Source organism: Cariama cristata, unplaced genomic scaffold, assembly GCF_000690535.1.
Source record: "Cariama cristata isolate BGI_N322 unplaced genomic scaffold, ASM69053v1 scaffold4894, whole genome shotgun sequence".
In the NCBI taxonomy this organism is placed as follows: domain Eukaryota; kingdom Metazoa; phylum Chordata; class Aves; order Cariamiformes; family Cariamidae; genus Cariama; species Cariama cristata.
The window spans coordinates 83,656-105,949 of NW_009613371.1; the positions used below are offsets into that span (position 1 = coordinate 83,656).

General features: G+C 47.4%; 1 protein-coding gene across 1 annotated transcript; it reads right to left on the bottom strand.

The window, feature by feature from the left end:
- Positions 1–290: 290 nt before the first annotated feature.
- TMEM86A (transmembrane protein 86A) lies at positions 291–12,655 on the bottom strand. Its single transcript, XM_009698977.1, has 3 exons — positions 12,491–12,655; positions 4,965–5,229; positions 291–718 (listed from the first exon to the last, which is right to left on the bottom strand). The coding sequence occupies exons 1-3, from the start codon at positions 12,653–12,655 to the stop codon at positions 291–293; spliced, it is 858 nt and encodes a 285-aa protein (XP_009697279.1).
- Positions 12,656–22,294: the final 9,639 nt, after the last annotated feature.

Sequence of the window (22,294 nt, forward strand, 5' to 3'; positions counted from 1 at the left end):
TCTGTTTCAAGACTAACAAGTAACATACAGTAGTACAGTACTTCCAAGGAGGAGAAGTTGAATGAGTAGTACTGCAGGGACAGTCTAAGCTTTCTGATGTGGACTCCACACTGAAGTAAGCTGTATTCAGAGAAAGCCATTGAAAAAAAAAAGCCCCAAAGGTAATGCTTCAAAGAAGCAAAATCAACATCACCAATGTGCCTAGAGAAATGGAGATCTCTCTCAGGGGTGAATGCAGCTACAGCACCTGAGATATAACTCAAGTTGTTTACAGACTATTGGCACTCCACCTAGCTCCTCTTTCGGAAGTCCTCTTCATCTCTGCTCTCTACAGCTGACAGTGCAATAAGCATCTGGGCTGCATAGTAGGTAGCCATGATGATGAAGCGCGAGTAGGGCACAGGAAAGCAGAACTTGTTAAGTGCAATGGTCAGATCTGACACCATGAACAGCATCGCGCCGATGCAGGCCGAGAGCTTGGTCCATGTCCAGAGGTCGTTGCATAGCTGCATGCCGGCGACCGCTCGCCAGCCCATGAAGCCAATCAAGGCGATGTAGACAGCTACCAGGTAGGTGAATGGGCCTGAGAGGTAGGAATACAGGAAGGCGTAACAGGAACTGGAAACAAGGCCCATCAACAGGCCGGCTTTGAGGTCCAAAGGCTTCATGCCGAAGGCTGAAGAGTACAGGATGTGTGTGATGGCGAACATCAGCAGACCTGGAAAGAGGCATTGACATAGCAAGTGTGATCTTTTGTCAGTTGGTAGCAGAAGAAAACATGTGGCTCTATTGGGTTTTAAATATACTGCAACAAGCACAGGCTTAGATGTCCTTGCTGTGTTACAACCCTTAAAACTTACTTTCAGTGGGAACCACACTGACTCCTTGGGACCACTTTAAATTACCAGTCTGTGCACAGGAGATCAGCCTTAGCACCAAGCTCCCACTCTAAGACAAAGCCCAGGCGCATCGACAGCTGCAGCCAAGTGCAACTCTGTTGTGATGCAAGCCTTTTTGCTGAGGCCAGGTGAACGAAGCTGCTGCAGAAGGAACAAAGCTTGTTTTTCAGGTGGTTCCTCCTCCCCTGCTGTGGACGGAAGGGTGGGGGCAAAGCAGACCAAAGATCATCCCCTCTAACTATCTGGAGTGTTTTGCTCATAGGTCACGCGTGGAACAGGAAGGCTGGAATCAGAGCAGTGTAGGAACTAAATGTGAAACAAGATGCCAATCCCTCTGAACCCAGACACAAAGCCTGACCGTATTAAGCCACAAACCCAAAGGCACTCAGGGACTAAATCTGGCTTCTACTCCATCTCTGCCCACAGCTAGGAGAAACCTAAGCGGAAAGAAGCAGCTGGCATATTTCAGGGACTGCACCAATGTGGTCTGCCAACAATTTTATGGCTATTTGCAGGATTCAGATGAACCTTAGGTGGAATCAATCAATGAAAATAAAATGCCAGCTTCCCTTTGAAGTGCAACACCTCTGAGAAATGCCAGATGTGGGTGTTGGAAGGTACTGCCCATATGTTACTCACTTGCCACTAATCCATATTTGACAAAAAATGTCACCATGTATTGGTACAGCTGCTGACTACTAGCTGTCGTGCCAGTTGTAGATAATGGGCCCCAAACTGAGTCCAGCTCCTCTGGTCCTCTCGTTCTGAGACCCACTCACAGTGCAGCTGCAGGCTGTCCCACTTTATCCTGGCAGTGTTATTAGAGTAGCTGGAAGTTTTCCTGCAGCTCTAAAGCATGAAATGGAGAAAAGGATCTGGGAAGCTGAGCCCTTCAGCAGGACACTTGTTTACATTTAAAGCATGATGCTGTGGTGTAAAGGGCAGTCACTAAAACCTGCTGCTGGCAGATGTTTCTTCATCCTACTACTCTTGTGTTGAGGCAGCTCAAAGAGAAGTGTCTCCCTGCCTTTGGGGAGGACCAGATGAGACACCCGCTGAAAGCTCAGCCATGGTGGGATGAGAGGGGAACCCGCAGGAGGGAGGGGGCTGGTGGGGATCTGGGCTGCAGCGTGAACCTAGAGAAAATGGACAGCATAAAGGGGAAGGAAGAGAAGGGCAAAGGAGGGCAACGAGAAGTTGATGTTTCAGAGAGCTATTACACATCATGGGCACAGCACTGAGGAAACGGAGGAGGGATTTAGGACAAGAGCTGTTTATAGTGTTATAGTGTAGGAAAGGTGAGAGCTCTGGGGGCAGTAAGGAGCAGCAGGTTACTTCGCCCTAGCAGTGAGGAGTGGTTTTTCCTTCAGTGGCATCATATGGAGAGTTCTGGGATGAGGAACTGAAGAATGTGTTGTCCTTTGTGCAGGCAGCTGGCAACAAGGAGGAGGAAGAGAGGTGGACGGGATGCGGCAGCCAAGCAGAAGCTCAGAAAGGCAGGGGGAGTTTTGGTGATAATGTGGTAAGGCTGGTCACAGACCAGGGAGTCAGCTCCCAGGTTTGCTCATTCTTCAACACCCACAAATCAAGCCAGGAACTGGGGAAACCTGTGACAGCTGCACAGGGAGGGGGGGTGCATTCCTCCTGCATTGCTGAGCCTTTGACTTGGTCCTCCCGACCACATCAGGCAGATCAGCCCTTTTCTCTGTCCGCTTCCTTCCCCTGGATTTCTTTCCCCCTCCCTGCCTCTCAGGGTGGCAATAAGGCCTTTTTGTTATTCCCTGTCTTCTTCACCAAATTCATAAGTTGTTTCTAAGTGCCTGCCATCAAAAGAGGTGGATGTTAACACTGTAAAGTATCTTCTACATGCAGTAAGACACTGGTCAGAAAATAGCATTAGTGGACTGTAACAGCAAAAATGAAAAAAAGTCAAGTGTGCCAGGAGTAGGTTCCCAGGCTCTCAGTTCCCTATAAAGTAATGAACAAATGTCCTTTTATAAACTCATTGTCTCAAAAGCTATTCAAATCAGCCCAGTTCCCAACCTTTTTTTTCAGCCCAAAAGCTGTAGAAATTGAAGAGAACGTACATTTTTATCTAGTATTTCCTCTTATTCTCCTGAAATTTCAAATTCTCACAAATGATGTCAAAAGGTTGAATATTGTCAGTTGTCAACAACAGCAGCCTGCTGAGTTTTAAACAGGAGAAAATAAGTTTTGCAGGAGAGGTGAAGGATGAAGTGGGATGGTGCACTTTATCTGCTACCAGCTGAAACGCAAATGTTAACACTTCACTGTGAAGATGGTGGCTCAGATTAGCACGGACTGAGGCAGGCAGGAGACAGCCAGGATGAAGGCTGAGATTTTTCACAATGCTGCAAGTGAGCTTTTCTTCTCCTTAAGAAGAAAAATGTGTTTAAACTCACAAAGCAACACTTCTCAGTTGTGAGACGGGGCAAAAATCTAACTTATTTGCAGATTAAAACATATTAAGCAGATACTGAATTGCTGTGACTGGTTGACCTTCCTCTAGCACTGAATTGGAGAGGGAACTCGGAGATATCCCAGTTACGTGGGAATGGAGAAGCTCAGAACAGTCCATGTACAAAAACGGTCATGGTAAGAATCAGGCCTTGAATGTTTTCCAAGCCACAGCTCAAGGAGCAATTCCAGGAGGCAAAACAGAAGCACAAGGAGTCGGGCTGAGGTGACCTGCGCTGAGCCGGGTACCCCTGTTAGGAGGGGGCCTGTCAGTGGGAATGCCAACACTCAGCACAGAGGGGATGGCACCCCAGGAGAAGGCTGGAGCTCCTCAGCAACATGCCCAAGGTTCAGCCAGATAGATCCAATCCTCAGGATGTAATCTAAACCCCACCAAAATCAGTAAAAATTTTTACATGAACTTTTAATGAGATGGGGATAAGCCCTGGGGAAGCAGGATTAAAACCAGATTCAGAGCATTTGGCTGTTCATATCTGGTATTTCACATACTTCCCCCTCATAAAGAAAAGGCTTGTGGGAATCCCAGAATAAAACTAAATACTGACCTCATGAGAGGGGGAAAAAATAAGCCTTTGACTTTCAGAGCTGACAACAGCACAAGTCAGAAAAGTTCCCTCGTCTCATCACATTTTCAAGTGGGACAGTCACAGCAGCCAGTTAATGGTGGGTGTTACATGAGATCCCTGTGCTGATTAAATTAACTTCAGAAACCCCACCAGTCAGTTTAGTGAAGGACTCAACTGCTGCTGATTTCTTGTAACAGTCAAAGGTCACGGAGAGTGTTGCTGCAGGCTGGTTCAACATGGCTTTAAATGATTAATCTAAATCATTACGTTCTAGTCTGCAAGCTAGCAAAGTAAAAGAAGCTTGTTTTGCTCTGAGAGATGTGGATCTTTCTGTAGAGAAGACAGGCCATTGTGGTAAGGTTTGTCCTTGATTCCTCATCATTTACGTGTCTTGCAAAACAGACACATCTTGTACAACAGGCTGCATGATTCACACTGATGAACCTGCTAGCAGGGCAAGATTTCTGATGCTTTGGTTTCTAGCATCCACTTAAACACCTCCCCCAGGCTACGGGCTTGTCTATCAAAACATAAGAGACCTCTCCACCTGTTCTCCACTGAGGATGTTGTACCATCTGTCCTATTTCTGATCCTTGTAGCGAAGGGCTGATAGATCTCCCTGCAGAGAGATAGGAGGTAGATACTTCCCATAGCTTCATGGGAGCTGCCGAGTGCCGTGAACATTTCCTTCTCTTCCCCAGGGATTCTGCCCATGCCACCTTCCCAGCTCCAGCCAGATGAGATGCTGTGAGCACGTGCCAGGGAACCAAACCTGCCCCAATTACCTCTCTAACCTCAAGAGAAGCTCAAGAGAAAGATTCATCCATGGTGTGACTCCTCTAACCATGATGGATTTTAGTCAAGGGATGAGTGCTTCCCATTGCCTGGGGCTTAAGGTGTACATGAATAAACAAAACACGTGGCCCAGCAACTTATTACTAAATAAAGAGGGTAACAGCTGGACACTGTGGCATCCCTTTAAGACTGACACCGCACTCACCATGAATGAAGTAGCCCTGCTCCTGCCAGATGAGAAAGGCATCTCCCACTGCCGAGAATATGAGTCCCGCAAGGATGCGGCTGGCGCTCCGGTGTGACACTAGGAAGTTAATTCCATGAGCCAGAAGGAAAACCCACAGGCAAAAGATGGGCAGACATTTGATGAGGGCACTGAACCAGGAGGGGCTGGAAGTTGGCAGCCAGAGGACAAAATAGACACAAGTGGCTTTAAAGAAGGGCACCAGTTTGGGACCTTCACTCTTCACCTAAAAGAAACAAACATTTAAAAAAGAGAAATTAATAGGATCATCAGAAGTATTAGTGGAATAAACTGCATAACAGAACCGTCTCCTTCCTTTTGAAAGCTGCTCTTTCGTGTATACTGTCAGCTAGCAGCATTTCTACCCTGGGAAAGGCTCGTTGAATTTGACCATGATCCTCAGCCTAGACTGACTGTTGTGACCCTCTCTGCTGAAAACACGTCTTGGCTGGCAGGACAGGTTTTGGGTGATGGAGATGGAGGAAATTTTAGATACTTTTCTTTATTTAATCTACTGAAAACATTTAGGTCATCACTCAAACTCCTCTGGTGGTCCTTGCCACGTATCTTGTGTTTAGACTAACCCCTTTTATACACCTCCTTTCCTGTAGCTGCAAAAATACTGCACTCCCCATGAATATCCCAGCAGCAAACAAGCCAATAAAAGTGCAGATCTTCCCTCCCATTTTGGCAAATCCTCGTGCTTAGCCAGTTGCAGATCATCCTAAGGATACAACCTCTCTTCTAACCCATCCTCTCTCCTGCCCTGTAGTCTCATGCCTGGAGCTTGCTGTTGGCATCACCACATGACTTCAAAACTCATCACATCAACCTCCCAGGTGAGGATGTCACTTCCTCAGCTGACTAATATCAACATCAATCACATGTTGCTTTGTTCTAGCATTCACTAATAATATACTGCCCATATTGCAGGAAACATTTTGACTCAGGGCTCTACTGTGTAAATCCCGACACAAAAATGCAGCATGAGCACTAGGCTACTCCTAACAAAGCCACAGCAGAGGCAGGGTGCAGAGCTACAGACTCCGCAAGCTGGGTCTGCTCTTAGCACAGACTTTGCTGAGACCGCTCCGGGCAGTGATACGATACATACTGTGTTCACCTGCCCACCTGTGATACTTCTGCATTTTAGTGCGGGTGGAGAAAACCCCATGTGAGAAACAAAGCTATGCTTTTATTTTCTGCTGGAGTGCAGCTGAGGGCCAAAACAAGGAGCAAAGGAAGAGACTGTGATCGCCTCATGTGCCTGCCTGAGCTATGTCCTGGGGTCTTTTAGGAGGCCTGTTTCCTCCTGCAGCTAAGGCAGTGCAACCTCCAGAGCTCCTCTGCAAGCAGGCGTTCACTCTCAATCTTATCATTTCTTTGGTCAGGCAAGATTTAGTTGCTTAATATCATAATGACTTCCTACTACTCATTGCCAGTGCACACAGAGGCCTCACACACTGCAGGAGGACACCGGGGAAAATTTAGAGGCATCGGAGCTGGGTTCACATTGCAAAGTCCACCAAAATCTGAACATCCATGTGGGACACTCTGGGGTTGCTTATCTCACGCAAGGAGACCATGCTCCAAAAACCTGCAAAAGAAACATTGGTCTTTTTTTCCAAATCACTTGGCCCTATTTCTGCTTCCTGCATCATGGGACATTGCCACCAATGTCCATCTTCCTTTGATGCAACGTGCCTTGGTGCAGATACCTAGAATGGCTGAAGACCGCACTACAAGTATCTCCATGCTTACGGTGCTCAGTTAATAAAGCCTAAACTCATCAAAATTCAGGAGCAAAGGGAGTCAAGTGAAGCTGGAAGAAAGAGGCAGAGGCAGCAGAGGGCATCTTCACATGCAGTATCTAAAAAGGGAATGCAATCTCTGAAGCAGTAAGACCATAAATAAAGGGCATCCCAAGAAGACAGTGCTTTCAAAATTGTTCTCACATCTGATGGAAATTTCCCCAGCATATCAGCAGTTTCTTAGCAGTAAGGTATTTCATTATCCCTGTATACATTATTCATAGGCTATTGCCAACACAATTTTTAAACACTCCATTAAACAACCAGGCTACACAATTCACTCACAAAAGGACATCAGCAAGCCGTTAACTTTCTTGTATTACACAGGGAGCCTGTCGTGAGTCCTCTACTTAGGTTGTCTAAACTAATCACCATTTACCACGTCTTGTCTCTGCTCCTTGGGAGAATTCTGGCAGCAAATAACAAATGAACTTGAAATAAAAGTCATAAAAGCCCACGTAGTCTCACAGCACTGGGGGTGCCTGGGAACTATCAAGTATCGTAAGGGAAGAGCACCTCCTTCAGACCCAGCACCTTGCCCTTCTGAAGTGACACATCAGGTTCAGATTATCCAAAGCCAATGCCTGGCTCCAGCTCTGCCTCCTCCCCTTCTCACTCTTTTCTATTAAAAATGTAGTTGATGACATTCATCCTCTCACAGTTGCAGGCAACAGATGACAGCGCTTCTGGCAGGGTTTCCTCCTCTCCCCAACAGTTGTGGAGGATCCCCACCATGCCGTAATGAGCTCAAGATCTTCAGCACGGGAAGTAACAACCTCCAGAGCCACAAAGTGCAAAAGAATTTACAGCATCAGCGGTGCTCCAGGTCCCTGTAGCACTCTCAGCTAAGGTAGGTAGTTCTCTACCTATGAAGACAAAAGTTTATGCTGAAAGACATAGTTCAAGTTCAGCCTTGTTTGCCACACATCACAGAGGCACTGTTAGAAGCATACAGGAGAGTATTTGGGTTAATAAACACAGGAAGTTTTATTTAATACCTCATATTAAAAGAAAAACACCTGCTAGAAGCAGTTACCATTACAATCACAGCTTGCCCTCCCCTGTGTGCGTGCATGATGAGACAGGTTTTAATTACACTTGTCATTTTCCCCAGGAACCTTGCCTTACTGAATATAAGATATGCACTTGTGCGGAAAGATTATGTTTGCTTGGTAAACTTAAAATTACTTACTATTTGAATGTGAATTTTCCAAGCCTAGCCAGCATTATTTTAAAATAATGGTTTGCATTATTTCCAGCCTAATAATAAATAAGGAATCTTTCAGGCATAAGGGGTCAGATTCCAGTCTCAGTTACTCACTCGTAACCCTGGAATTTACAGTGTTACAGAGTCCTCGTATAAGAATAACCTCGTATATCTAGAAGGGCTACAGGCTTCTCATCATTAACGCTTCATTCGTTTACACTTTTCCTACAGGTATTCTTCAAATGAGCTATTTCCAAACATGGCCTTGCCCATCACTGAATGTTGCAGCTCAGTGGAGCCCCTGTTGTGGCTCTGACCAAAATGAGTGCCCCGTGAGGGACAGCGCTTGCTGAGACAGAGGTACCTGCACAGCTGAGGGCTGGGCAGCACATCCTGCTGGGATGGTATCGCACTGGAAATACTTGGGAGACATCTCCCAAGAAAAACTGGAGCATTGAGAGGGTGAGGCTGGGGGATTGCCCTCTGTTTGGACATGTGGCTGGGGCTTGGGAAGAGGGGATGGGGCAACTTGCCACCTGGAGGACAAGTCAAGGCTGGTATTGGGAAACCATGTACCAACATGAGTGGAGGCTGTGGCTTGATAAAAGCCAAGCACATAATCCATGACTGGACTTGCCAGTACGTCAGGGAAGGGAACATTATTTCTTGGCTGCATGGATAAATTGCATCAAACCACCCATCTCCCTTGCACCTGTGTCTCAGAGACGGAACATGAGATGGGGCTGTGCTGTGCTGTTGGAAAAGGCAGCACTTAATGCACATGACAAGATCCTTTTTGCTAATGTGTGTGATGATTGTCATGGTTCTAAGCTGGGTTTTGCCATTTTGTTACAAATTCTATTGCATTTTGTTTCCCACTTCTTTTCTTCTTCCACTGCTAATTTACTCTGTGCTGAAATGCAGTACAGAAAATATCTTGAATACGATGACAAGGCAGTATTTCCAAGTTTTCAATTTCTAAACTGAGCCTAATTTAGGGCATTTTCTCAACTGCTACGCCTACTAAGTTACTTAAGAGTCTTTAAAAATAAGTTTAAATTGCTGTAAAGCCACTATCTCTGTATTTGTGGAATTACAGTGAAAGTAACATTTATTAAATTATCTGTATCCAACGAAATCCAACAAAACCCTCCAAGACGTAGGCAGTCTAGGAGGAAGTTGTGTCCTGGCTGTCACCAAGAGATGACCAGATGATCTCCAGAGCTCCCTTCCAACCTCAACCAGTCTGTGATTCTGTGATCTTCAAACAGAACATAGTATTGGCACATGCAGCTCTATAGAGGTTCAGGGCTTGGATATCCACGTCCTTGCTAAGGATTCATAGGTTTAGAATATCCCTCTTGTTTTGTGTGTCCTCATTCTGCTCCAGTTTGAAATACTGCTCATTTCCTTGTTGCTGTTGTTCAACGGTGACAGATGACACTATGACCCAAGTATTCCAACCATGCTGTGATTTGGTAGTGGTGTAAGATGTCTTGAGAGGTCAGGCTGGCCGATGAAGAAACACAGTTACAGGAGAAGTGTCAGACCTGAAGAAGTAACTCTGAGTCAAAAGGACTGACAAAAAGTTCCCAATGTGCAAAATACAAGACGGAGCACACAAAGATGACCAAAAGCTTCATTCAACAGCTCCTAAGCTATATCTGCAAAGTAGTTATTGGTGACTTGCCAAGAGCCCGGGGGTCCTTGCTGGATGATCTCTTCTTGTGCCTCCCCGCTATGCAGCACTAGGAGATGGTCATGATTCACGTCTGTATAAACCAATATTCGCTATGAAGTACGGACCTGGGAAATATCTATGAGGCTCCTCAGCAGCACAGACAGCCTGTTCTGACTGCTGCAGGCACATAACCAAGCCAAAAAAATTATAGCTAGCTCCTCTACCCCAGAATAAACTGCATCCACAGAGGAACAGCACATTTGTAAGACAGTGCCCTGATTTTCTTTAACATTTTGGAGCCAGTTCTCTGTATGTACATCACAAGTGCGACGAAGAAAATCCAGCTGACACAGGGAAGGAGACATCTTGCTCCTAAGGTTCAGAAGAACATCAGAAGCTTGTTGCTTTGAAATGCTAAAGTTGGACAAAGTTCACTGTTCCTTATCCTCACACTGGTCCCAGGAAAGAACATGGGAGTATCAAATAATGCTCTTCTCTCTGCACGTCTCCTAAATCAGCCTGCACAGAAAATGAGTATACAGCGACTTCCAGACACCAGCTGTGTGCCAGTCTGCTGTGGGGATATGGCTCACACCCATTGGGCCGTAAAACGCTGCTTTCCAGGAAAAGTGTTTCCCCCAGAGCAACAGGGAGCCAACATAATTCCCCATCAGTCTGGGCCTACGCAAAACCCATCTTTGTGCTTAACCAAAACAAGGAGATCATAAGGAGAAGCCCGTGTGTGCACAGATCCTAGCCAGAAGCAGCCAATTTTCCCCTGAATTCAGCAACCTGTCAGCTTTTGGTGAACCAAGGAGGAATGCAGCAGTGCTGGGCAATTCCTGGCCACGAACCCACGTCAGCCGACTGCAAAGCCGCCATCCTCCTGGGCTTGCCTGCACGCTCCCACCTTCGCCTAGATGGTGCAACATCAAGCTTTCTGAAAGTGTACACACTGAAACTGATACCAAAGAGAGAATTTGTAGGCAGGGTGCCAGATGTGTGTGTAATTAGGAGGATTCAGCTGTTAGGTACCCAAATTTACCATTTACATCTTCCCTACCCAAGGCAGACGCAGGGGCCGTCGCAACAACCAGCCCTGGCACAAGCCCTCGCTTGGCCACAGAGCAAAGGCCCCAGCAGCCACTCTGGCCGCTCAGCTCTGCATCCCATCTTGGGTGGCTCGCAGAGGTGAGAGAGGAGGAGCTGGTTGAGACGTCAAGGGGCCAGCCAGTTGGTACTTTGCACTCCACAGCCTTGCTGAAATATTAGGGCTGGCTGGGACAGCCCTAACTGGTACGCTCTGGTGAGTGTAGGTGAGTACAAAGCGCTTCACCTCCAACTCTGCTCTCCTGCAGGAACAAACATGCTCCCCGGGGACAACCAATTGCCCTTTGCCAAGGAAGGCACTGGATCGTACATGCCCCAAGTTGTTCCTGAATAAAATTCTGAGAAAAAGTGGTTGTTTATGGAGGGTGGTGAAGAGTTACTGAACCAGCCAATCAACCCTGCCTGAAATAGTGTGTTGGTACAACATATTTGTATAATTAATAAGAGGGTTTATGTTTGTGTTGGAGGTGCCACAGGCCAGGCATCCAAGGCACATGGCTCCTGAACAGGCTCCACATGCTGCAAGAAATTCAGGGTGCTAGATAAACCCTCTTCCCCTCAAGTGGAGACAAGACCGTACAGGGTCCATCTAAAATGGACTTGTAAAATACCTAATAAACCACCCAGAAGTTGGTACCTGATTTACCCTTGGGAGAACGTGTGTACTGATAGTCCCCTGTCTCCATCATGCTTATGCCATGCAATGAGTTTCGCCAGGCCTTGCAGTGCTTTTTTGCAGCTGCTGGCACTCCCCAGCACAACTCAGGGCCTCCATTTCTCTGACAAGGGTAATGCACTGAAACTCAGCTTGCGCTCGGCTGTCCAGCCAGACCTGTTCACAAGTGGTCAAAAAATCACGGTTTTGTCTGACCGAAGAGCTTCCGTCATTCAGCACAAGACAGAAGTAACAGGGCTCGGCCTGAACACTTCCCATCTGCAAAAGGACCATCCTCCTAGCTCAGCCACATGTGGCAGGAGCCGTGGGTCCAAGGCAGCTCTTCTGTACCCATGGTCTCTTCAACTCCTCCTGCAATATAGGGCTGGTTTGTTGGCTTCTCTCATCCCTCCCTCTACCCCGGCAGCCTGGGTACTTAACTCTCTGCCTCCCCCCAGTTAAGCAAAGTAAGCTCCTGCTCCATTTCCCAGCTTTGCTCCACAACAGACTGACACAGGGTTGAGAGCTAGAAATATTCGACTTCTTTTTTTTAACGACCAAGCTATGGCTATTTGCCAGAAAAATACAATTACAAATTTGGCACGGGCTTTCACAGCCCTTGGGCAGTGAACTCAGCTATATTGCTGCAGAAGTTCTTGCTATCAGAAAAGTCACCCTTTGGTGGAGGCACAGGGGAGCAGGCAGCGGGTGAGGATTAATCAAACTGGCATCTAACGAGGGCCCCTGTGCAGGGCTGGGCTGCTCCACACACAGCTGCACGCAGAAACGAGAACCGCAACAAAAGTTCTCATTTCCAAGCCAAAATCCTGCCTGACTTGCAGTCACATCAACATTCAACCTAATCTCCGGATTAACCGTGGAGGGGATGAAAACCTATCAGCACCAAGGTTAAAATCTTCCAGACGAGCATCTTCCCCCCAGATGCAGAAAGAAGAGAGCAAATTTGGAGCAGCAGTTTCCCCGCAGCCGCCTGGCAGCAGGGCAACGTTTGCCTGCACCAGCCTCTCCCAGGGGAACCCTCAGCTCCAGTCTCCGCAGCGCGGGAGCGCGCCTGGGCACAGCCGAGGCACGGCACGGTACGGACACCCGGCTGAGCGGCAGCAGGCGAGCGTCGACATCGGGACATCGTGTACCAAGGCAGCTGGGGAGCACGTGAGCAAGGCTCATCGCGTGGTGGGAGTGCCAGCGATGCGAGATTGCAGACGCGGCTGTTGCAAAGGTCTCTTTCCTGATGTTTGCTCTCCAAGTGTGATTTCTCCACCACAGACTGCTGTCTGTCCCGAGCTGTAGGCACGGCTCAAGAGAAGTCTGTGCTACCCAATCCTTTACCTTAGCCAATCTCCCTATCATCTGTTGTATGGGAGTAAATTTCTGAAGGGGATTGTCTAGGATAGGTGTTAGGAGAAAACCGCACTGAACACACAATGTATGAAGGGTATTTAAAGAAACGGCTCGGGACGGTAAAAGAGAGAAGCATTAGACAAGCTTTGTGGCCTTCTCCAGAGGACAACAAAATAGCTACAACCGTGAATCCTTCTGTAGTGCTCAGGGAGCGAGATGAGGGGTAACAGGCAAAGGGGGCAGGCAGCCTTCACTTCTGCCCCTTCCCAAGTTAAGGCAGGGGAACCGAAACTGCCACTCACATAGACATAGCAAAGCCCGTGTTAGCAAAGCTGCAACACAAATACACAGCAGTCACGTCTTGTCTTCAGGTGTTTAATGAAGAAATTAAAGAACGCTGAGCAGTCACACTGACTGTGCTCATGGGGCTGCTGATGAGGCCAGTCTGGCTCAGCAGCCAATGTGCCCTGGGAGCTCTTGGACATTGCAACTCTCTGCTGCTATACCCACAAGTTAAAAAAAATGCATCTGCAAACACCTGGGATGTAAAATAGCACGGGAAAATGTCACAAATAGGAAACTGGAGTCTTGCCTTCAAAAGACTCCTTGCAGGAGGCCTTAGGAATGTCAAGGAACAGTCCCATAACAGCTTAAAGTAGAGGCAGGTGGTTCTGTAGCCAAGGAAATAATCCCCATCGCATCAAGCCACTGTCTGTCCCACGTGTTGCAGCAGAAGCCCACTCCTGCTTCGTGCCTTTTAAACCATGACATTGCCCAAAGCTATCTTGAGACACTGGACCACGGTGTTTCCTCCAGCAATTAAGGAAGTTACAGCATCCATAAAGGTATCTCCTGTACTGAATAGAAGAAGAAATCGTGTTAGCTTGGCTAACTGTGGCCACCGAGCTATGCAACAGTGTCTCCGGGACCTTCATCCACTACACAGGACCTACTGCTATCAGGCCAGGCAAAGTGAGATACTGTTACACCAGCCAATACCTTACAAAGTCACTGGGGTATCTGCCTTTGGCTTTCTGGGACCACAGGGAAGCCTTCAAGATGGGGACGCCTTTCTTTAGCAGATGTTAACTCATCAGAATCAAATTACAGACAAACACATTTCACCCTGAACCGAAGACTCAGCTTAGACATAGGTGCTTTTGCTAGGGCTTGTTTTGTTTGGGTTGGTTTTGCTTTTTTCCATTACCGAGCATCATCTGTTCTGCCTACCGGACTAGCACAGGACCATAAGCAGGGCTATTTTAAAAACCTTTTCTTAACCTGCAGTAGTAATGATTGACTCCACATCTGTAGCAATCCTATAGCTGTCAGCAGTTTCGGAGATTGCCTTCTAAGTACGGTCGGCAACATACCATTGCCAATGACCAACAATGTTAAACCAGTCATGAATTCAAATGTCCCTGTAGGGCTGTAGGAGCTGTCACAAGCTAATGCTTTCAGGGTAGTCCATTGGCTCTCAGAAATGAAAGCAAAAAAATAGCATTTGCCTGCCAGCAGCTTATCTCAGAGCAAAGATTGCTTTTCCTTCTGGGGATTCCAGTCTTCCTTTTTGTGTAACAGAAAGCAAGCCTCTCCAAACATTTCCTTTGCTGTAACACTCACAAAAGAACCCCCCGCAGGTGTTTAAAAACTTGAACCACAATGGGTCTTGTCTTTTCATTTTGCTCATCAGAGCTGCAGTGCTGCCACTGCAAGGGTACGCACCCTTGCAGCGAGGTCAGGTGGGGCTGTGTCCCCTCCTGCTGCCCAGGACCTCGGGAGGATGCTGTGAAGCCACAGGGAAATTCAGAAGCCAGACAGCACCCTGAAATGTACAGTCAGTGGCTGTCCCAGGCAATTCCTCTCAGGATGGGAAGGGGCAGTTATTGGCTTGTCACACTAAAATCCAGATAAAAAATTTCTAATGCTTATGAAAAAGCCTCCGCAACTCATCCCGGGGATGATTTCCAGGCTACGAACACACATTCTCAGGAGACTTGTCATTATTTATATCACACTCTTCTGTGAAAGAGAATGCAGATTTCTGTTACCCAGGAAAAAGCAGTGTTAGGTTTTATGTTGGTCTGAGCATTGCCTTGGAGGGGCTGGCTGTGGGGCAGAGGGCCACAGCAGAAAGCAGCATCCCCTTGCAAGACCCGTTACTGCAGACAAGTGCCACGCACTGACATCTGCCCCACAATCTGTGTGGCAAGACTGGGGCCTCTCTCCAGTCTCTCTGAGATGGGTGCAGACCCAAAATGAAATGCCCCAGGGAGAACTGTCAGTTCTTTCCTTGTCAGCACCAAGGGCAGGCTGAGCCTCTAGGTAACAGCAGTGAGGGGTCTGCACGCAGCGTTTTGTTCCCAGGGCTGAAATCCACCTTTTGCCTCTCACTCTCCCATCTCCAGCCTTATTTGCACCCCACAGCCCACCACATGTCTGTACTTGTTGGAGGGCGCCAGCCACCCCGTCGTTTTGCTGCAGCAGGGGGGATGCAGGGAAGAACAGGTGCTATGGGGAAACGGGCACTGGGCAAAGCTCTACCCTGCCACATGCTGCTTTGCCAGTAGGGACTAGTATTTGGGAGGCAAAGGAGGCCCTTCCATCCAGAAGCAACTTCTTCAGCAGAGACAACCTCATTTTACCTACAACCTATGGGGAATAATGCAGGTCTAAATGAAAAGCATTGCAGGCATTGGTGCTCTCACAGCCCTTCACGATAACACCTAAGAGCCATGAGTGTAGCAGAGAAGGCAGGTGGCACGTGACAGGCTGTACCAGCCATTCCCAAAGACGTGCCAAGGGTGAAACCACTTCCAGCACCCCAAAGGCACTTTTGCAGCTCACCTTTCTGGCTCACACAACAGATTCGTGCACACCTGGCAGGTGAGGTTTTTGCAAAAGCAATGAGAATGCAGAACTGTGAAAGGAGGGGAAGGCAGCTGCCAGTCACTGGAAAAGCTCGCAGCTCTACGCAAGAGACTTTCGCTGTACAGATCTTCACAAGGAGCTGCAATAAGATCAGCAAAATCTGGCAAAAACAAGTAGGGCTGTGCTGGGAAACCCAGGAGGGACAGCTCAGTTTGTCTTATGCTTAATGGAAAGCTGAACGAAAAGCTCTACCTGTCTATCGTGTCCTGCAGGCTGAAAGCTTGTGAAACACCAATGTTAAAGAAAATTAGAAGTGAAAATCACAATGTACTCCAATAAAGATATGTATTTAGAGAAGCGCCACTCTGGTACCTTACAAAAAAGCAGCAGCCCTCCTCACGTTATCACGGGACCAATATGATTTAAGAGACAGAAGGAACTAAGGTTAAAGTATGACAGCGGAGTCACGGACTTTATTTCCAGTATGTATTCTTGTGCCAAGATATTGTGACCTGGGCAAGTCAGTATCAGACACAAATTAGATGAAGATAAATTGGACTTTCCCAGTCAATCTCAACAGATGTGGAGTGGGCAGGTGCAAACACTAACCTGTGCAAACACTAACCCACGCACTCCCAGGATTCACACTAATACATCAAGGGTTTCCCTCGCAAAACCCCTGCTGTAATGGGGCCGCATATACAAATGCGGACCATGCTCACAAATGACTGTGCGCTGCTTACCATTGCTATGCCCTTTATATTGAGGGTGCAAGTCCACAGCTGCATGGGACATTAGCCAAGTGGAAACTTCACAAACTTCAACTAAGTGATAAGCTTTCATCACACTCCTTTTATATCAGGGTTGGAGGGAAAAGCCATGAAACTTGCTTAGTTTCTCTTGCAATGGAGCACAAGTCAGCACTGCTATCACAGCACCCTGGCTGGCTCTGATTTATGCCGTAACAAAACCAAAACACACAAGCAAATAGGGATACGGTAGCCAAGCTATGGTCTCGGCCAGCACAAGCCCAAGGCCAATTCAGTAACACGGCTTGTCTCATCTCTCCTCAGTCTCGTAAAGTACATGTTTTGCAGTGATCTACAGGAATTTGTTTTTGGGATAAAGTGTAGCCTGCTGGTAAAAGCAAGGCATTTCCATAAGCTCACAGCAAGGTGAATCAAAACAGCCACCATCCTCATTTATAGGCAAATTTGCAACACAAGAGTCAGCCTGCAACATTAAATTAACGCAGGAAGAGACACAAGTTGCACTTACCCAGAGAGAAACTGCGCCCTGTGTAATTCTGGGTCAGAGGCTGCGGTGTGAGCCCCCGGGCTCTCTGCGGGTATCTGAAATCCTTCCCACCCCAGCACGCTTGAAGTCTTCCAGGAAAGCTCTCGCCCAGCCCAGCTACTGCGTTTCGGCTCCGGTGGCGTCTAATCTCCTAGGCACAGTTTTCTGCTCCATGTCACCTGGGCATTTGTTCACGTTCAGCATTACACGGAGGGATGCTCTAGACTGACACACTTGTCATACAGAAACCTGTCATTAGCTTAAATGCTATTTAGATTATGGCAATATAAGAAATGGATATAGGAAGGGCACAAGCGGGCTAGAAGAAGCAGTAATGCTTACCTTCATTTTAGCATGCTGCAGTAAGCAAAACCTACATCTCTATTGTAATGACAAATCTATTGGGCATTGTGTGACATGAAGGGCAGTAGAAAAATTAAGTGCTAATATAATAGCCACTTAGGCCTCCAGGAGGGAAGGGAGACATAGCTAATAATCTTTTCGCTGTTCAAGAGTTTCCACATGCTAGCAGAAGACAGGTTCCAGATGCTATCTTTTTCTAAGAGTATAATTTCACTGGAGTTATTATTTCCTCAGTATTATGCAGTTACCCACAGAGAAAGATAACTTTGGCTCCTCTGTCGCACTCAGTGTATTTTGGATATAGATACTTTAACAGGAAAAGAGAACGGAAGAAATGCATCTCTGTCCATTCAGAGGAATTATGTGTAAGTACAGGCTTCAGAACTGGACCCATAATCTTAATGCACAAAGCACACTTTGAACAACAGCCGCGTGTGACTTGAGTGAGATACTTGAGTTAATGAAGCCTTTAATCTCCAGCACTGCCTGCAGCCCTGATTGGCACTGTTTAATACAACCACACTGGGACTGGGAAGAGTGTGAGAAGTTCGCACTAAGCCTCCAATTTCAGTTACCCATATCTAAGCCCACCCTCTCATAGCAACAGCTACAGCAAAGAATGTCAATGTCATAGCAAGAATGCGCAAGTTCAGTCTGAAAAAATAAATCATGGCATGTAACACCATGCCTGGGCTTTAGCTGGCATAAAGCAGCACAGCTTTTTGCTCAGTAGGACCAAAGGTTTTAGGCTTCTCACAAAAGATGTGACTGACATAAATGCTACTAAGATTCTGCTAAGCTTTCCTAAGGTGATGATTCCCTCCCTTGCTGCATTGAGTTCAGATGTTTAGAAATCTTTTCTATAATTCACTTAAATTGGCCTGGTTTTTATACAAGTGCCATATTTCCATAATTGTCTGTGTGGTATATAAATGGGCATGTTTGCAAGCCTCCTGTGTAATAAAATCCCAATTTATGAGGTGTTTAAGTAATGGGGAAAATCACAATGAAAGCAACAATGTTGCATATAAACAAAGAGAACAAGTAAAATTAACCTTTCTTCTGACTTAGACAGTTGCTAATACTTTATTCATTAATGCAGAAATAATACATCCTCTATTTAAGAAGCAAAGGCTGAAATAGTTGGAAGTGTGATCTGGCTTTCTTGTTTTCAACAGCAGTTTGAGGATTATGGAGCACACTTTCTAATAATAAACCTTTAAAACTATGCTTAGACCTACTACTGCTACAATTGCCCATAGCGCAGAGTCTCTAAGCAACATGATTTACATCAGGTTTCTATATTCATCTGGATCAGTGTGGTTTGGCCCCTCTTCAGAAACTCAAATGACACCCACCAAATTGTCCAGCCCTATTCAATATTTGTTACTGGTGAATACCTTTCCCGATCATACCTTTCAGTTTTTTTGCCCAGCTTTTGTAAGTGACCTTCATACTCCCCCCCAGTGACATCCTGCATCTGCCCGGGGGGTCAAGGGCTGTTCCCAGGAGGGCTGCTGGCTGCTTCCCACCTAGGGAGGACAGGGCCCAGGGCTCGACTTGCTTGTCACAGCGAAAAAGCATATTCTTCCCCAACACAGGTATCTCTGTTTAAAGATGCAAATACATCAGAGGAAAAAAGGGAAGGGATGGGGATTGTTAAGATATGGCTTCTAGGCAAAGATCTGTCCCAAACAGGGAGTTTCACCTCCCTCTCACTTATAGGGCTGCCCTAGGCCAAGTAAAAGTCAGATGCTGAGTGGATGTTGTAGGGATGAGAGCCCATAGTTCATCTTGGCCAAAAAGACACACCAATATCATCTATAACTGCCCCACAAAAGAAACTTATTCTCAGTCAATTAATGTCTTTATATTTCCCGTGCTCTGTTTTCCTCAAGGTGGTGTGAAGCCTTATACTAAGTTTAGCCCTAACTTTAGGGGAAAAGTAGGGTCCTTTTGAGCAAGGAGCATTATGTAAACGCCAGAATGACTGCGTGTCTCCAGACTCATCTCCTGCACACTGGTGGCCCCTGCAATCATGCTGCCGGCTGGGCAGAAAGGTCCTTAGGGCAAGGGCTATCTCCCACAAGCTCACGCTAAAAGCTGCTTAGCCAACAGTGGGGGGGGGGGAAAGGGGGGGACAAAAATCACTAACGAGGCAGTCTCAGAAAGGACTTTTATTAAGATGGGACCAGTGATGACTGAACAAGAAGGGAATTAAACCTCACATATCCATGAAGCAAATGCGCCATTTATTAATACTGCTCTCCAACCACAGGCTCTCGGCCCACACGGCTTTATGCAGAAAAAACAGCTCTTAATCAGAGCAGTATCAAGAATAATAATTTTTAAGCAGAATGCTCCTGCTTGCCTAGCAGAGTAAGCAGTGAAAGCTTCCCTCCAAGGTGACTTCCAACCAGAGTGAGCATCGCTCACCAGCTGGAACAGGACCGGCAGACAAATGCACCTTCTCTGCCACAGCCCAGCGCCATGCAAGTCTAGACTTTGGCATCAGCAGGACCTCAGAGCTTTATCCCAGCTGAGGACCTGGCACAATACGTTAAAAGGCATTTTGGCCCCAGACTCATTTATTTGTGGGCAGGCTTCCCCCTCAGCACATCTGAATTGTGCAGGACCAGAGACAACAGCTTGGCTAGCTCCGCACAATGCCGCCGTCTCTCCTTGCGCATAGGGCGGACATGCCAAACCCCCCGGGCCACGATGCACACCTGGCAGCCAGCGTGAACAAGCAGTCCTAGCCGCGCTCTCTCCCTAGCTTCCTCTCCGTGGTCTGTGCCTCCTTGCGTGGTTTCCTCCAGCTATCAGTTGTACAGCCAACCTGGGGCTCAGCGTTTCTGACTCTTGTTACAAGAGAGTCCTAAAGAAGGAAAGAGGGGGAGACGCAGGAGACCTGGTTGTGTGTAAGTAGTCAGGGCCATCTGCTGCAGTTATGTACAAAGGCCATCGCTTTGCAAAATGAGAAGGAAAATCATGTCAGTCTCAGCTGTGCTCTTCTAGTGTCCTCCCTGTTGAGGCTGATGCTGCAGTGTACTGGGAGAGGACATACGCTGAAGATAAATCAATTCCTCTGGCTAATTTGATTATGCCTCAGGTGCAGCCCCCACAGAGAGTGTCCCCATCACGTGTCACAGCAGCGATAGCCACGCTGGCTCCAAACACCTGGTCTATCTATGCAGCAAAAGGCAGTGCAGTACAGAGATAAGGCCTGGGCCCCAAGGGTAGCACCTAGCCGTGGCCAGACCAATTGCCCACTGCTGTTCCCTTCAGCGAGCGACTTGCCGGAGGGAGCCCACCGGCTGTACAGCCACCCTGCTTCTCACCCCCTGCACAGCTCCAGCTGGCAACTGTGCCAGGGCCGCACCATGCTCCCGGGCAGCACGTGCTGATGCACGACACCGTTTCAGCCTACCCTTCGCGGACCACAGCACAGCCGATGCCGGAGCAGCACGGTGTGCTCCTTCCGAGGAACAGCGATGTGAAAACCCTGCTGAAGGCGATGTGCAAAGAACTGCTCCTTAGCAGACTGAAGGCTTGCAGGTCTTTCAGAGGATCCGACGCCCTCCCCTCCCACCTCTACAGCCATGGTAAACAGCCGCAGCTCTGGTCACAGCGCCCACCCGGTCCCATCGTCCCTCCAGCTCTCCGCAGCTTCACAACTGCATCGGTTACCTTTGGTGAAGCAAAGAGTCGGTACATCAGGCATGAAGCCAGAGCAGAAACGTGCTTTGTTACGTGTCAAAAAGGCAAGTGAAGAACACAGGTTGATTTTTTTTGCATTCTCCTTCCAAAGTTACCTTCCTAAAGCGTAAAGCCTTCCGGTCTGAACTATGTACACCCTTCCCGACACATACTCATGCTTTGGTCATTTGCCTCCTCTCAAAGCTCGGTTGAAGTACACTGACCACCCTGACCCACTAGCCTTAACAGCCAAGTACTGCCTCCTGTGAATTATCAAACAAATTCTGCCAGTTTTTGAGCCATTCCAGTATTGTCCCAGCATAAGATTTTACTTCCAAGGTACACATAGAGAACTCACTGCAACCAAAAGCACTGCTTAAGGATGAATTTAGCTTACGGCGCAGAAGCACAAAGATATCAAACCTCTTTAGTTATTTTTGAAAAGCACAAGAAAAAAAAAAAAGAGTTTGGCACTACAATGCTATAATTTACAAGCTACTTCCCTCTGTCTCTAAAGATAAAAGTCACCCCCAGGCTGCTGATGAACTTACCAGGTACATGTTATTTAACTGGGGGAAAATTCATCTGGAGTATCGGACAATGCAAGCTGCCGTGCAAAACTGGCAAAGCAATTTAAAAGTTTCGAACCCTGGCTTTGTGAGTTAAGAACAGGGAAACAGGGAAAGGACGGGATTTCTACCTGCAAGAAAGAATGCAATTGACTGGCCAATAACCAAAATATTTCAAAACAGGATGATAATGGATCCACAGATACCTGCAGTAGGTCCTCAGTGCTGCAGCGAAGCACCAGGCAACTTTCCCACCAACAGTTAGCTGTTCGTACAGCACGCATTAGTCTGCGGGCGTACTCAGACAAATCCCTCACTTTCTAGAAAGAGGAACACGCAAAGCAGTATGTCTAACAGCGCAGCTTCTCTGCTGTTCCGGCTGAAAGCATTGTGTCTTCTTTCAGCATTGAAACACCCCTCCCTTCACCTGCAGGGCCGGGACCTGGTACTGCTGGCACAAGCCACGGCTACTTCAGTTACCAGCTTTGCTCCATCAATCCAGCTGCGCTGCTACGCACGTCGCCTATTGACAGGACAGCGGCGAGTTACGTTAATTAAGCTGGTTACGTTAATTAAGCATCGTGACTCCCCCATGAGACAGGCAGGTGACACCATCCCCGTGTCATGTTGCTCGATGGTGGAAGTGCCAGCTCGGCTTGTCAGGGGC